The 15,401-nt window shown below is 38.8% G+C and overlaps 3 protein-coding genes across 3 annotated transcripts in view; all 3 read left to right on the top strand.

The window, feature by feature from the left end:
• The first annotated feature begins 1,225 nt into the window (after positions 1-1,225).
• LOC118329673 (beta-microseminoprotein) lies at positions 1,226-4,917 on the top strand. The gene is made up of 4 exons (XM_035663910.1): positions 1,226-1,264; positions 2,027-2,132; positions 2,449-2,551; positions 4,613-4,917. The coding sequence occupies exons 1-4, from the start codon at positions 1,262-1,264 to the stop codon at positions 4,731-4,733; spliced, it is 333 nt and encodes a 110-aa protein (XP_035519803.1). The 5' UTR covers positions 1,226-1,261; the 3' UTR covers positions 4,734-4,917.
• Positions 4,918-9,227: 4,310 nt separating this feature from the next.
• npy4r (neuropeptide Y receptor Y4) lies at positions 9,228-12,260 on the top strand. Its single transcript, XM_035663686.1, has one exon. It carries the CDS (start codon positions 9,276-9,278, stop codon positions 10,626-10,628), a length of 1,353 nt encoding a protein of 450 aa, XP_035519579.1. The 5' UTR covers positions 9,228-9,275; the 3' UTR covers positions 10,629-12,260.
• Positions 12,261-13,112: 852 nt separating this feature from the next.
• The window catches only part of mcph1 (microcephalin 1), a 30,016-nt gene continuing 27,727 nt past the window's right edge, over positions 13,113-15,401 (top strand). Inside the window, exons 1-5 of the mRNA XM_035664058.1 lie at positions 13,113-13,210; positions 14,104-14,165; positions 14,259-14,350; positions 14,572-14,693; positions 14,834-14,915. Coding sequence (XP_035519951.1) covers positions 14,132-14,165; positions 14,259-14,350; positions 14,572-14,693; positions 14,834-14,915 — 330 coding nt within the window. The 5' untranslated portion in view covers positions 13,113-13,210; positions 14,104-14,131. The remainder of the gene's footprint in view (positions 13,211-14,103; positions 14,166-14,258; positions 14,351-14,571; positions 14,694-14,833; positions 14,916-15,401) is intronic.

Here is a 15,401-nt window from a genome sequence, read left to right as displayed (position 1 = left end):
ACAGACATGAGAGTGGTATCAACCTTCTCATCTAACTCTTAGCAAGAAATTGGTTATGTGTATTTCCCAAAATGTTGAACAAGTCCATTAAATTTAATTGCAAACTGCCAAGTAAAACAAAAAAATGTGGTGTATAACGCGGCCTTAAAGCTGCAGGTGCAGATAATTTTCTTGGAGATTCACTTTCATCATTCATGTTTCACTTTGGGGATGTTTAAGGTTCACTGATGGTCTGTTGGTTGTTACTCTATCTCAGAATTTAATGTAATGCATGTTGATACTGTAGTTCTCACTTGTTAGGGAGTCATCGTGGTGACAGTTCACATGTTGTTTTGCTGCAAAGAGATTTGACACCCGTTTGGTAACTACCAAAGGAGGTTGTCTCTTTTGATGTGCAACGGGAATAACACTTCCTGTCCTGAAAGAGCTCTCTTTCAGTCACTTTTTAGTTTCTTCTTCATTTCCACTTCATAAAGTGAACTCTGCATCTTTTGTTGTATTTGATAAATGTCACCATTGGGATTATGAAGCTTCCTACCTTCACTTTTAAACTGAACATTACACTAAATGTTTAGTTTTGCCAATCAGCCCTTTATTTTTTTTATCCTAATTTGATATGGTTTTCTATTTTTTAATGATTGTTAATTATGTAATGAATATATAAATGTATGGAGCTGGATTTTGTTAAAGCTTTATTGTCCAGAGTTTTTCTCTGTTGCACAGAACAAATACTGCTAGAAACAAAGTTTCAAAAGTACATTGTTTACTATGTCATGGTTGATCCAAACTATATCTTTTTAATAATTGTTTACAATTTGTGGCTTTATTTGCAATGCAAGTAATCTATCTCTGCCTTTTGGCTCAGCAATAAAAGTTTACAGATAAGGAAAACTGTTTTGATATTTCAGACTAATTGTCTCCTTGGCTGCTTTTTCACTAATGTGTATTTTTTTGCATTTCTTAAATAAAGTGGATTATAAATTTCATTAAAAATCCAGCTTTCTTGTGCTTTGGTTTCATACATGATCAGTCACTGAAATGAAAATGTTATGAATCAGCGAGGTGTGCCTTAAATAAGCAATATCAACATCACCTATAAGCCTGCTGCTGTTCCTTCCCTTAAAACAAATATCAAATATCAGTTTATCCGCTGTTCAAATATTATCAATAAAGATATGCAAGGGTGCACACCTTAATATAAAGCCCTCATTAGAGCATACTCGCACACATCAGCTTCCCACTGACCAGGTCACATCTCAGGATGGTATGTATTGTACACCTTAAAATTAGCTATGAACGCACCAGCATGTATATTATACGCTTTGGTGTGATATCGGATTGAACATACAGAACTTAGCACAAAAGAAACTTGTCTTTTTGTCGAGAAATAGGTGGAATTGTGGTTGAACTTCTCTTTTTTACAGAAATGCAATATACATTTAGATTTGGGTGGATAAATACGAAGAGAAAAAAACTACCAAAAATTTGAGTGCATACTTTAGATTTAAAGTTACCTTCAAATTTCAAGATTCAATTAAGGTCAACTGCATTATTTCTTATATGTATATATATGTAATTAAAATTAATATTATATAAAGTAGTTGGTGGTGGTCGTAATAGATAAATCTGCATGTAAAACCAAAAACCTAGAAGTAGTAGTAAATGATGTCCATGGTGATTGATAATGATTCATATATGACACAAATGTAAATACAGATAAGATGCAAATCATTTAAAGAGCTGTTTTAGAAAAGACTAGAAATATATCTCACTATCACATACAGTACATTGCAGATAAAATGTCTTTTGCTTTGAAATGTATAGTTGTATAGTAGAATAATGACAAATCACCTCAACATATATAGCTTTAATGCAATGATATTTAAAATCTTTAACTAAATGGGACTGGCTGTTGTTTGTGTGACCCTTATGGGACAAAAATATCTTGAATAAAAGTGCATAAATACACTGCAGAGACTATAAAACATGCACCATGTTTACGGACGTCTGTTATTTACTCTTCCAGGCTTCCCTCCATGTGTTTATTTGTCTGCTGGGTCTGGTTGTCCTGTGTCACTCTGACTGCTTCTTCCAGGAATTAGTGCTGAAAGATTTGAAAAACCCTCCAAAAGGTGAGACAGTACGATTATAACAGCAGTGTTGCAGCAGATCGGGTTGAGTGGAAAATTTTCTCTGCCATGTTTGACAGAAGTTGGACAAATTAGCATAAAGCCCTTCTTCTTCCGTCCGAGTGTTCCAGCTGAATGCCTCATACAGTTGGTGTGTGTTTACTTAACACCTGCCAGCTGACTCGAAACGTATCAAAACCACACCTATGCACACATCGATACACACTCACACACAATTAGTCGCTGCCGAAGACTTATCAGAGCTTGATGAGAGGGTCAACAGCTCCTCTGAACTGTGGTTTGATTTCTTTACATTTAGGGTGTGTGGATTTGGATGGAAAGCAGCATGCTTTTGGCTCTGAGTGGGTGAGAGACTGCATGGACTGCTCCTGTACCAGTGAGGGCTTGAGCTGCTGTAGCACGTAAGATTTTCATGATTTGTTTTTATTGCATTACACCTCTTATTTTAAAATAAATGACTGTACAAAAATCATCTAACAGTGCAGTGGCTGATTGTACCCCCCTCGCCTCACCCTCTTATTCCAAGTGTGTAGGAGAAACTACGGTGGCTAAGAAACTCACTAACAAGGCCGTGGCATGAAGCCAGTTTTTGCTTTGTCTGTTCTTGTAGAAACATTGCTCCCTCTATTCTGAGTTATTATAGTTTTGTATTTTTCATAAATTTTTATTTATAGTTTTTAATTTTTGTTTTCAATTCTGTTTAGTTTCAGTGGGTTTGCTTGTCAGTATTTATGGTTTTAGTTCAGTTTTTGTTAGTTTCAGTATTAGTTTTAGTTTTTTAAAATTATAATATAGTTGGCATTTGTCAGGGGCCAAATTTAAGAAGTTCAGAATAGATATTACAATACAAACACATTGACTCCCAGTCTCAATAAACATAAGTACCAATGCCTCCTTCATGCTTGTTGTGTTGACAAATTTGACCAAACTGACAAAGACTAAAACTGAAGACATTTCCTGTAAAGTTTTATTTTATATTAGTAGGTTAGTTAGTTTAGTTTTAGGTAACTATAATAACTATAGTAATAATGAAAACATACGTATGAATATTATATTTCATGTTAATTGTTACACATTCAACCTTTAAAAGCTATATTTTCTTTGGACCCTTCCAGTGACCTAGAAAAAAACCTGCCCCCCAATATCTTAAATTAATATTAATATGAGACCAGATGTCCATCAAACGTCATAATTAAACCAACACCTGACACACACGAGCAGGTGTATTTTGAAGCAGCAGCTAGAGAGATTGGACTGTTTACTGCAGACAGCTGAGCACCATACAGTCAAATAACCAAACATAATTTTATTACTGTGGGAAAATAGTTAAATGCTTTTGCATGATAAAGGCAGACAGCTGTGTGTGGCGGGTTTTCTCACGCTACTTAAGTTTTGGTTTTTATGCACAGCTGAATTTGTTTGAAGCACAAACTGAGTGTATAAACACACGTTTAACTTTGGAAGAACAGACTATAATGTGTAATGATGGGTGGTCAAGGACGAGTTTCACAAAGATAGACTTACACCATGGCTTGGATCTACCTAATAGTCAAACTTTAGTGAGTAATTCTTAATCATCTTAATTTATTTGCTATAAATTCTGGATAAATTATACTTATTTCAAAGAAAAAAAACATGTCTAACTAGTCAACAAATAACGAGTTATTTGCTGTCTGGATTCATCAGTTACAAAAATGTTTAAAGGGAAAGGTTCAGTTGGTGAGTGTAAAAATACAACAAAAACAAAAATCTGTTATCCTAAAATCTCAGTCCAGTGTATATACTGTCACTGGTGCAGAGCTGTAGCAGAGTTGTTGTTTCTTCATGTGACAGAGCTCAGTACTTCTGCTGAGTCGTCAGTCCAACTCTTGATCCTCACTGGTGCCACTTGTCAGGAGGTGTCATTGATTGTTACCATGGAAACGTGGCTCTTTGTCCTGAGTAAGCCCGAAAGTCGGGCGGCAAACTTTTTAGGCTTAAAATAACTCTGTCTTTACTTTTGTGAAAGCTGTCTAACTAACTCAAATTGGCTGACCTTAAAACTACAGGCCAGTCTAAAATAACTGGCCATGGATTAAAGAGCACGTGTTCACTAATGAACTGATTAACTGTAATTGTAACCTCCAGACCTATTACCTACGAGTTGGTTGTGGTGGGGGAAATAAAGCTCTGCAAATGGCGAAGCGCACCTTCACAATCCATCTTTTGCAAGGGAAATTGGAAATAAAACATCCATTTGATATATTTGATTAATAAAACACTCTTGTCGTCTCTCCCACAAAATAAAGACTACCTTCCTCTTAGCCAAGAGAAATATTTCAACACCCTCCCCGTTTTCTGACCCTCCTCCGATCCCTAATAATGTTTGTACAGTCTCTAATTTGTATCAAACCATTCCAAGAGGACCATTTGTGGATTTTTCTTTTCATCTGAGGGTCATACTCTTTCTTTTTGTCTCTCAGATTGCCTGATGCAAACACAGTAGACTTGCCTGAGGAGTGTGAGCTGGTCGTAAATAAGGAGGCCTGCTCTGCCAAGGTGGTGATGAAGTCAGACAACACAAAAGAGTGTAACCCTATCTGAACAGACTACCAGTGACTTCTACACATCAGGGACAACTGAAATCCAAACTGGCAATAGGTCTTTTTTATGTTTCATATTATGGTGTGTGAAAACAGTAAATTACCAATAAACAAAGACTAATCAAACCTTGCTAGTCACCTTACTTATCATGTTTTAAATTTCACTCACAATAAACATTTAAATTCTGCTGCAACTGTGCGTCTGTTTCTTCTTGCCTCTCCTGCTCTTCATCTCTGTAACAGCACTCAAAAGCAGGTGTCATTTTCAGCATGTAATTGAATAAATCCACCACTGTGTGACAGCAGAGCTCACTGCTCAGAGGGTCTCTGGCACCTAAAGGGCTCCAGCAGTCCAATAATATGGGGGCTGTCTCTGACAGAAACGTTTTGGTTGTTGTGATGTTCAGCTCCTTCTCCAACTCTCATCTCTGTGGATTCGCACCTGTTCAGAGCGTCGTTTTCTCTGTCACTCGGCATCACAGAGACACTCAACCCACCATGTGAGTGCTTTATTTTTTTACACCCAATAATGATCTGTTATGCACAGAAATATCTTTGTCAAGGAAAAGCTGTGTCTTTTTTTAGTTAATCAGTTCTAAAAATGTGTGTGCTGTGTTATTTGTCAGCTTGCAGTTTCACAGATTTTCAGGTGTACTGTATGTCTCTATCATTACACCGTTTTTTTAATGAAGCATTCAAACAATAGCAGTCTACAAAAGGCATTTCTGAAAATATGCATCCAATTCTAGCATGGAAACTGGAAAAAATGTGTAGCCGATTGGCCTTAATGGTTCACATACTGTTTGGAACCCATCATATGAAGGTATTTGTAGTGGTAATGTCTTGGGAGGCATCACCTACAATCCTTGACACCCCCAGCAGAGAATAATGAGGCTTGGATCATCATCTCAGGTAGAGCACACTACAGTGCCCACCGCCTGTTATCCTGCTTCTCCACACGCAGGAGGCAGACAGAAGGAAAATTGCTTCTGAATAGTACCACTGACTGAGCATGCACTGTATATCAAAATACTGTTTTGATTTCATTTGTTTTTCTGTCTGCAAAATGAATTCAAAATTATGGATTCCAGTAAGTGAGATCATTTTCATATGTGGACTGTTACACCAGTCCACATATGAAAATGATCTCACTGGTAGCTTGAATAAAAAAAGGAGCAAAAAGCACTATTAATACAGTAAACATCTTTTAAGATGTACATTTTATATGACTAGATGTGAATCAGTGACTGCACAGAGGGGAATTTGGGGGCTGGGCTTCTTTCTTATATTATTCTTTGTTTCTTTTTCAAGCACATACAGCATATATAGAGTATTACTGTACTAATACATGCTAAAAAGTTAAAATCCACACGTCTCACCCTCCAGGATTGCTCATACCTACAGACCTTTCAATTCTAGTTTAACTTGTGTAGTGTCCAAATATAAAAAAGTGTTTTACAATGAATAACAAGGAAGGGTTTCACACAAGGTATGCAATGCAATGGTGCAAACACCATCTTAATATGGCACGGTATTGCTTCAGAGAATCTTTGGCAGATAAGAAATGTGTGAAATTGTCATGCAGTGTGACCACATGTTTTATCTGAGGCTACTACAGGAGACATTTGACACTGATGACAATGTAGGTAACCAATTGTTTGACAACTGCTTTGAAAAAAGAAAAAAAAAGAGAGACCCCAATCTGGTCCAAGAAAAAAATGACATTCAGCCATTCTCTCATCTTCCCTGTCAGAGAACAGTATTTTCACAGAGATGGAGGACACTTCACTGAGGCAGAAAAAGAAAAATATGATGGACAGAGCGGTGCCAGGTCACAGTGTTCCTTATCTTGCAGAGATTTTTTGTTTTGGAGGGGGCTGATCACAAGCTGGATGTGCATACCACAGTGTCACACCATTGTAACATGACAGGTCCAGATTTGTCTGTTAATGAGACATTTTTCCTTTTTTTCTCTCTCCTGCTGGTGTTTACGGCTCCTCCGCTCTATTACAGCTGTTTGTTACATCTGGTTACTGGTGACAGTACACTTGCCTTTCCTCCCTGAACAAAGGATGATCAATGCTGTGCCACCCTGCCTGCAGCTCACTCAACACGCTGACAGAGTAGGTTAGTAATGATGCAGTGTGAAGTGACTGATAGCTCAGTGTGTGTCGTTAATGGAAAATGACAGGCTCATTTTCTTTTGCGATGTTGGTTTTCACAGCACATGGCAGAGGTTTCAGGGGAGAGAGCTGGAATCCATTTTTAGGATTCTGACAATGTCATGCCCTTTCACTTTGACGTACTACATCATTTATTGTGTACTTGAAAAACAGAAGTTTCTGCTCAAATGTATGCATAGTAATTTTATTGTCATTAAGCTATTATGTTCAGTCTTGAAACCTGACTGGAGGGTTCATTTGTGGGAGGAGAACTGACAAGTCTGACTTCTGCAGATGGGTAAAGAAGAAGAGGGAACGAGTGATTGTAATACCAAGAACTGAATCTAATGTGCCCAACTGCCACATTGCTTAGTACAAATTACATTTGATACTTTATATTCATTGGCTCAATCAGTATAAACTGTATAAAGAGTTTTAAGGTTTTATACAGAAAAGTCACTGCTACTAGATGGCGCACTAGAGCACAGCATCTCAGACCAAAACAAATGGGCATTACAGCCCACCAGACTCCATTGACAAAACCAGTACTTTTACCTTACAAATAATTGTAAAATACACTTCAAATCGTCTTTATTGATCTTTCCACAATCTTTCCAACAATCAGTAATTTTGATTTGGTCAAAATAAATTGTTTTATAAAAATAAACCACAGATTTTGAAACAGCTATTATATCGCTCACCACGAGACTCCATTGACAAAACCAGTACTTTTACCAAAACAGATAATTATAAAATACACTTCAAAAAGAAACAGAAACCAAATAAATCTCACCAAAACCGTCTTTATTGATCTTTCCACAATCTTTCCAACAATCAATAATTTTGATTTGGTCAAGAACCGTTTTATAAAAATAAACCACAGATTTGAAAAAAGCTATTATATCGCTCACTACCAGACTCCATTGACAAAAACAGTAATTTTACTTTGTGGATCATTATAACATTGTAACTTCATTCAAATTAGATAAAACAGCCTTTGTTGGTCTTTCCACTGTTACGACAATCACCAGCTCTGGTTTGGATGAAATAAATCCCTAAATTATCAAGTTAGATGTGAGAAGAAACTTCCGTTTCAGGCCATCTCAGCTATATAAGCACAACACAGACCAGCTCATCGACCAACAGAGGGGGAGATCATTCTTTGCTCAGGATGCCATTACTCCACTATATATTTACACAGCAAATAGCTGGTTTGCTGTGCTATATTTATGTTCTAAATCTTGTGTATATATAGAGAGTTTCTCATAATCTGCGTCATTATGGTGTCTAATGTTCTTATGATAGACATACCTACGTCTGCATCCATGTCAGTGGCTCTTTGAGGCTGCGGGTCTGACCTGCAATGGCAATGACTTACAATGACAATGCCAACATGCTGATGTTTAATGGTTACAATGCATAATAATGCGCTGCAAACTTGCTAATTAGCACAAAATACAAAGCTGATGGGAATGTAATTGGTTTTGTGGACAGGCTCTTTGGTCATATGCCAAAATACTAGACAAATTTAATAAAAAATTTGACCTCATGTTGTGCCCGTTAGCTCACCTGCTGGAGTGTGCACCTCGTCTACTGAGTCATTTCAGCAGCTCTGGTCGATTCCAGCCTTTGGCCCTTTGTTGCATCTCACCCCTCTCTCTCTCTACACTTTGCTGTCACTCTACTCGACCAAGTAAGGGTAATAATAATCCCCAAAATTATTTTATAAAAACTAATTTGACCTCAAGATGGCACTAAAGAAGAAGTCAGGGGTTCACCAAAGTCATTTTAAATAATCGTAAAGGGGACATGAATGTCTGTAACAAATAGTAGATAAGATATTTTACAAAACCCCCAAAATGTCAACAGCATGGTGAAGTAAAAGTCAGTAGGATTCATCCTCTGGGAACCATGAATGTCTTTGCAACATTTAATGGCAATCCATCCTTGAGATGTTTCAGTCTGGACCAAAGTGGTGGACCGACCAACAGAGACACAAACTGACATTGCAGCCCCTAAGAGCCATCCCACTAGCATGGCTAAAAATAGAACAAAGGGCGTGTTTTAATGACAATGCTCTCTTGAACCTAATCTCACAGTAACAGAAATAGAAAAAAGTCCTCACACATATTATCTCTCCTAGGCTTTATTCCTCCTCAGCCACAGGATCCATTTCCTTCACTCTGTGCTTCTCTCAGAACAACAGTATCACTTCTACATGAGCAGATCCTTTGACCTATGAGAGCGATTGCTTTGCAAGTGAATAATTTTTCTGTGTGTCTCTGTGCTTTCTCTCTTTTTTTGTCTCAGATGCATGTTTTCAGAGGGCTGGGGATGGACAGTTTAATGCTGGGGGCTGGTGACACTGAAGTCCTGGTGAGATGTCCTTGAGTGGCAACACGAGCCAGTCTTCTCCGTCAACGACAGCTCTGCCTCTGTCCCTCAACAGCTCCACCATTCCACGTTCCCTACCATGGGAGGAGGGAAGAACCAGTCATGAGTCTGTGCAGGAGTGGCTGGGGAATAAGACCCAGCTCCTCTCAGACCTCTCTGTTCTCGGGCATGATGAGCAGTGCCCTATGTCTGCTGTCCTCACGGCATGTCTTGTAGTGTGGTACAGCCTTACAATGGTGCTGGGGATGCTGGGGAACATCGGCCTCATTTCCATCATCACCCGTCGCAGAGAAAAAGTCAACGTTACCAGCATTTTCATCTGCAACCTGTCATTCTCTGACATTCTGGTGTGTGTCTTTTGCCTCCCCTTCACCGTCATATACACGCTAATGGACCATTGGGTGTTTGGGTCTCTGTTATGTCGTCTGGTGCCGTTCATCCAGTGTGTGTCTGTGACCGTGTCTGTGCTCTCGCTGGTTTTCATCGCTCTGGAAAGGCATCAGCTCATCATTAACCCCTCTGGATGGAAACCAAGTATTCCCCAGGCCTATATTGCGCTTGTTCTCATTTGGATTATTGCCTGTTTCACATCCTCACCTTTCTTGGCCTTTCAGCTCCTCACAAATGAGCCCTATGTAATACCAATCCCGCCGGAGTCTCAGCTCCATCAGCAAGCATCTCCTCAGGCCTATCTCAATGCATCTCCACCTCAATCGGTCTCCTACACATTCAAAAACTCATCTGGTCTTCCAAATTCATACCGTACCCTCTTTTCTTACATCCCCGCCTCTCCACATATGGAGGCCTGTCTGGAGCACTGGCCATCCCAGCATCACAGGCTTGCTTACACCACATGGCTCCTGCTCTTTCAGTACTGTGGTCCACTGCTGTTGGTCCTGCTCTGTTACATTAGAGTTTTTGTGCGTCTTCGCCACCGCAAAGACATGCTGGACCGCGCCAGGACCCCAGAAAGCCAGCGCATGACCCACAGCCGTCGAATCAACATCATGCTCGTTGCCCTCATAACAGCCTTTGCTCTTTGCTGGCTTCCGCTCACCATCTTCAATGTGGTGTCAGACTGGAACCAGGAGGCTCTCCCCATCTGCCACCACAACCTGCTGTTCTCCCTCTGCCACCTGCTGGCCATGTCCTCCACCTGCATCAACCCCATCATCTACGGCTTCCTCAACTCCAACTTTCGGCAGGAGGTGAGAGAGGTGCTCCTGCACTGCCGCTGTAGCCCGCTAGAAGAAGAGTGTGAGCGTTTCCCCATGTCCACCGTGCACATGGAAATGTCCCGCACCTCTGTGCCTGTCAACTGCAAGAGCAACTCTGTTTGACTTTGATGTTACAGTTAAGGATGTAGTCACATAAACTGTACAGGTGTAGGACTTACTTCTGTTTGTTCTACCTTTAATGACAGTTTTGACAGTGGTTTAAAGTGCAACATTTTTGTCAGTATTTAGAAGTGAAGTGTGCAGTATAATGTTGGTTTATCTTTTTATGAAGTAGCGTTTTATGAAGAGTGTGTTGATGTGAAAAACTCAAAAGAAAAGTGCCATTTTAAACTACTCTGTTGCTGTGTCCTAATTGTATATAGTATGTACTATAATCTATTCATGACAGTATACAGCTTTCTTTTCAGTAGGTATACAAAAAATCAACATATTTTACCATTTTATATATACAAGAAATTATCAAATGTGTGCCCTATTGGATGTCAATTATACAGACTAATGTGAATTTAACTTATAATATTTTATACAAAGTATGTTGGAACTGTACTCTCGATGCAAGCTGCATATTGTGATACTATCAATATACAGAAGGGGAAGTTCAGGGAAAACCTGAATAAACAAAAGGAGAAACCAAACAAATGAAGAAACAGGGCACGAGGGGTCACTGAATAAACTTTTTTACATTCAGACTACCACAGATTTTACTAATAACATTAACAAAGGCTCCAATTTAATCAAGTTTCCCAGCACGACAGTGTGACATTGAGCCAGTGTGCACAATAATCCAGGCAGCAGTTACGTTTGTCACCATAATGTAATATGAAAACAATTTAGTATTATACAGACTCAATTTCTAAGAGGCAGGGTTGTACCAAGAGCCTGACACTGAAGAAGTTAAATTAAATTCAGCCACCATTACTGTTACACCAACTTTTCCTACTGTGACATGTTAAAATCATATGAAAAAGGTCTATTGTTTGATTAAGTATAAAACAAATGTGACTGTACTGTGGCCCTCATAGTCACCAGACCTCAATCTGAACAGCTGGTAGATTTTGGTTACACAGCGCTCCCCACCACAATCATCCAAACACCAAATGAGGGAATGAATCCACAGTTTCAGAGACTTGGAGAAAGGAGCGCTGCAGCTGTTCTTAAGACTTCTCGTGGGCCAACAAACTGCTAAGAGACTTTTTTTTACATGTTAGATTTTCATTTGATTTGTAATGGTACTCTATATTGTACTGCAAAGTAACACAGATGCAATTTGTGACGCACATGTTAAGAATGATTTCTTTCATGAATATAGTGCTGCTGTTGTATTTCTTAAATTTTTACATGAATTCTTTTGTATTTATGGCATGTGTGCTGTGACATCAGTGTGTGAGCTTCTACAGTGGAAAAAAAACATGAAGTATAGTTTGTTTTGTGATTAATGTGACTTATAGAGATAACGGCTCATAACATTGTTAAATTTGAAAACAGCTTTGGACAAGTTCAATAAATATAGAAAGAACCATCAACCAATCAAATGTGTTACCACATGGTTTTAATGGTTATTCATGAGTACATTAACATGTGTTAGTACTATTTTGGTGCAGGGAAGGGTGTATGGAGATGTTCTCACATATCTTTCATGACACTTTAGACCTGTATACATAGATTAAATACCAGTATCGTCTTAATACAAATGCTTGTTTATAGCTGTACATGTACGTGTGAGACTGTATGCCAATGCAGGTAATTTATATGCGCCTGGTCTGGTTTAATAATCACAGTAGTTGGACAACCATATGCTGTATATAGAAAAAAAGAATTTCTAAACTACTACCTCAAATGCCTTTTCTTTTCTCTGTATTAAACAATATAAGATACTTTTTCTCTCTTTGCTGCATGGGGATAAACACAATGAGGCAAATTAAAATGAATGACTGCTTTCTAAGATTAGATTGAGTTTGTCTCCTAAAACCACAGCTATCCATTCTGTAAAGACAGCCGAAGAGCCTATTGCATATTGAATATGGTTTGAGTAATCTGTGTCTGCAAAAACAATGAGATGTCTAGAGTCTTAAAAATCTGTAGTTTTGAAAGCAAGAATTGCATCTGAACACACACAAAAAATAAAGGTCACCTTAAACTGTCTGCATGATAATATATTCAACAAATCCAACCTCAAACGGGACAGTCATGTCTGGTTGAACATGAAAAATAGGCTTTCGTCCTAAGAGCCTTTGATTAATCTAGCTAAGTCTCTGAGCAGACTTGAGGAAACTTGTGAGTTGTGGCCAGAATCCAAACTTTTATTTATTACATTAGTAGGTTTATAGTAACAGAAATAGAAACGTTTTTAAGAAACATTTCCACCACGTCTGAGAGTAAATCAACTCATTTTAACAGAGTAATGTGCTTTCCTATCAAGAAACAAAGACAAAAAGTTGCAATAATATTTACAATATAATATATAATAGCTTAATTTGCTCAGTGAAAGGAAAAGTCGAGGTTTAAAATAGACTTGTCATGGCCCTGCTCATGTGACGTTTATACCTGTCAGCCAATCACAGCCCGGCATCCCAGAATGCATTGCATCACAAACTGCACGCGCGAACCATGTACACACCGTAGTCAGGGTTATCGATGGAAACTGATAGATAAGTGATCGATATTAAACCTCACCGCCGCAGAAAGTAAGTGCACGGAAAAGTACTAAGACTGGCAGTGGTTGAGACACGTGTAATGTGTGTGTGTGTGTGTGTGGTGTGTGTGTGTGTGTGTTGTTGGGTGTGTGTGTGTGTGTGTGTGTGTGTGTGGTTAGCCTCAGCAGCTAAGAGTCCACAGGTTTGTTAGCTCGCTCGATAATTCACCAACAAAACTTAACAAAAGACGATTTAACGGTGAAATAACATCAACATCGATGTTATTCGCGTTTTAAGTCGGTAGAGATTTAATGCTGTCAGTGGAGATGAACTGGAGTTTGATCCAAAAGTGTGTGTGGGTCGTTACACAGATACTAATGTTATCTATAAAGTGTTTGTTTTAGGGTTTAGTTAGTTAATGCTGACACTAATGTTGATTTGGATTTAAAGTGTATCACAATAAAGACGTAATGTGTTGAGGAACTGGAGGTCGAGGACGGGAAAGTGTCAGATTTCACCACTGTGGCATTAACTTACAGGGTCTGTGTGTCCAAACTGGTTTTTATGTGGATTTTCATGTAAGTTATTGTTTTTTCTGACTGAAATGATTAAAGCAAAGACACAGTCGCTTCCACTTGATACGCTGCCTGTTTGCTCCATCTCATATCTTTATGATATTATAACAAATATGCAATTTTACTATTTTCCTCCTGACGGTCGGACAGCAGTGTTAGGACGTCGCTGTGGTAACTTATGTTGTATTGTCGTTACTTTCTACACTTGTTAGACTAATTCTTTATTTAGTTAATCCAAAATCAAAGCTCTTGATCACTGATTGGCTGTCATTCGGTGTTTATTTCTGATTTGTGGGCTCACAGTGAAAGTAAAGTTCCTGCGTATTGCGAAAGCTGGTCTCAGAAAATGTCTTCTTTGGTTTTGTGTAGGTGAATCTCGGAGCTAAAGAGGCCAGTAATGACCACAACCAACAGCGGGTCAGTTCTTAAAGGTATTGTACATCGCCTTGGTTTTACTGCGGTTCATTGAAATAAACTTTGTGGCCTTTGGTTCGAGTTAATGACTGTGTTCAATGTGTCTGCAGATGTCGTTGCCTATGTTGATGTGTGGTCTTCAGACAAAACGGCAAACTATTCAAAACCATTCGTTCAGCAGCTGCAAGAAATGGGAGCTCAGGTGAGACCACAGGACAAATAAACACATCTGCACTACATTGTATACCATTTACTGCATTTACAGTAGACCTGTAACGTTACATCACTTAGGAAACGCATCAGCAATACTATTTTAATAAAAGGTAAAGCTCTGCAGCCATTGTTTGCTTTGATGGTGTGACACCTACTTACCATCTTTGTTTGTGTATACTTTGCGAAACCTAAATGTCTTTTCTTTTCCAGGTATCAAAAACATTCAATAAACAAGTCACACATGTGGTCTTCAACAATGGTCACCCAGCTACATGGACGAAAGCCAAGAAAAGTGGTGATGTGAGGCTCGTCTCTGTGCTCTGGGTAGGCAGGTGAGAATAACGCTGAGAGTTCAACAATAGTGTGATATTTCACAAGGTGTTTTGATGGTGTTGTTGAGACGTTTCACAGGATGTTGTCGTCTTTTCCATCGTCTCTTAATGTGGCTTATTTTCTGTGAAATAATTTCCAGATGCTATGACGACGGCGTCCGTGTGGATGAGGAGTTATATCCAGCTATAGATGAAACCAACCCAGTGTTAAAGAACAAGAAAGTGAGTAGAGTCAGATTTACACGTAATGTTTACGTTGGTGTTGCAGTTTAAGCTGTAATTGTAAATAAGTGTTGGACCTTTAGGCTGATTTTGGGTCACTGACCAAGCTCTGTTCTTCACCTGATCAGAATCTGTAAACAAGGTGTCCTATTATAAATGTTCTTAAATACAAAAGCCAGGCCTTCAAGTTTATTATGTTGTATTATATTTGAAATATGAGCTTTGGATTTCAGCATAAACATCATGTGGCAGTAAAACAGAAGCTTCGATCTACACTGATCAGCCATAACATTATGAGCACTGACAGGTGAACTGAATAACATTGATGATCTCATTATCACAGCACACTCAGTGGGCGGGATATATTAGGCAGCTAGTGAACTTTTGATAATGAAGTTAATGTGTTAGAAGCAGGAAAAAAGGGCAGCGTGAGGATTTGAGCGACTTTGACAAGGGCCACATTGTGATGGACGACTGGGTCAGAAC

Source organism: Morone saxatilis, unplaced genomic scaffold, assembly GCF_004916995.1.
Source record: "Morone saxatilis isolate NCDOM2014 unplaced genomic scaffold, NCSU_SB_2.0 Contig19, whole genome shotgun sequence".
Taxonomy (NCBI): Eukaryota; Metazoa; Chordata; class Actinopteri; family Moronidae; genus Morone; species Morone saxatilis.
This window is presented reverse-complemented; position numbering and strand designations above follow the sequence as displayed.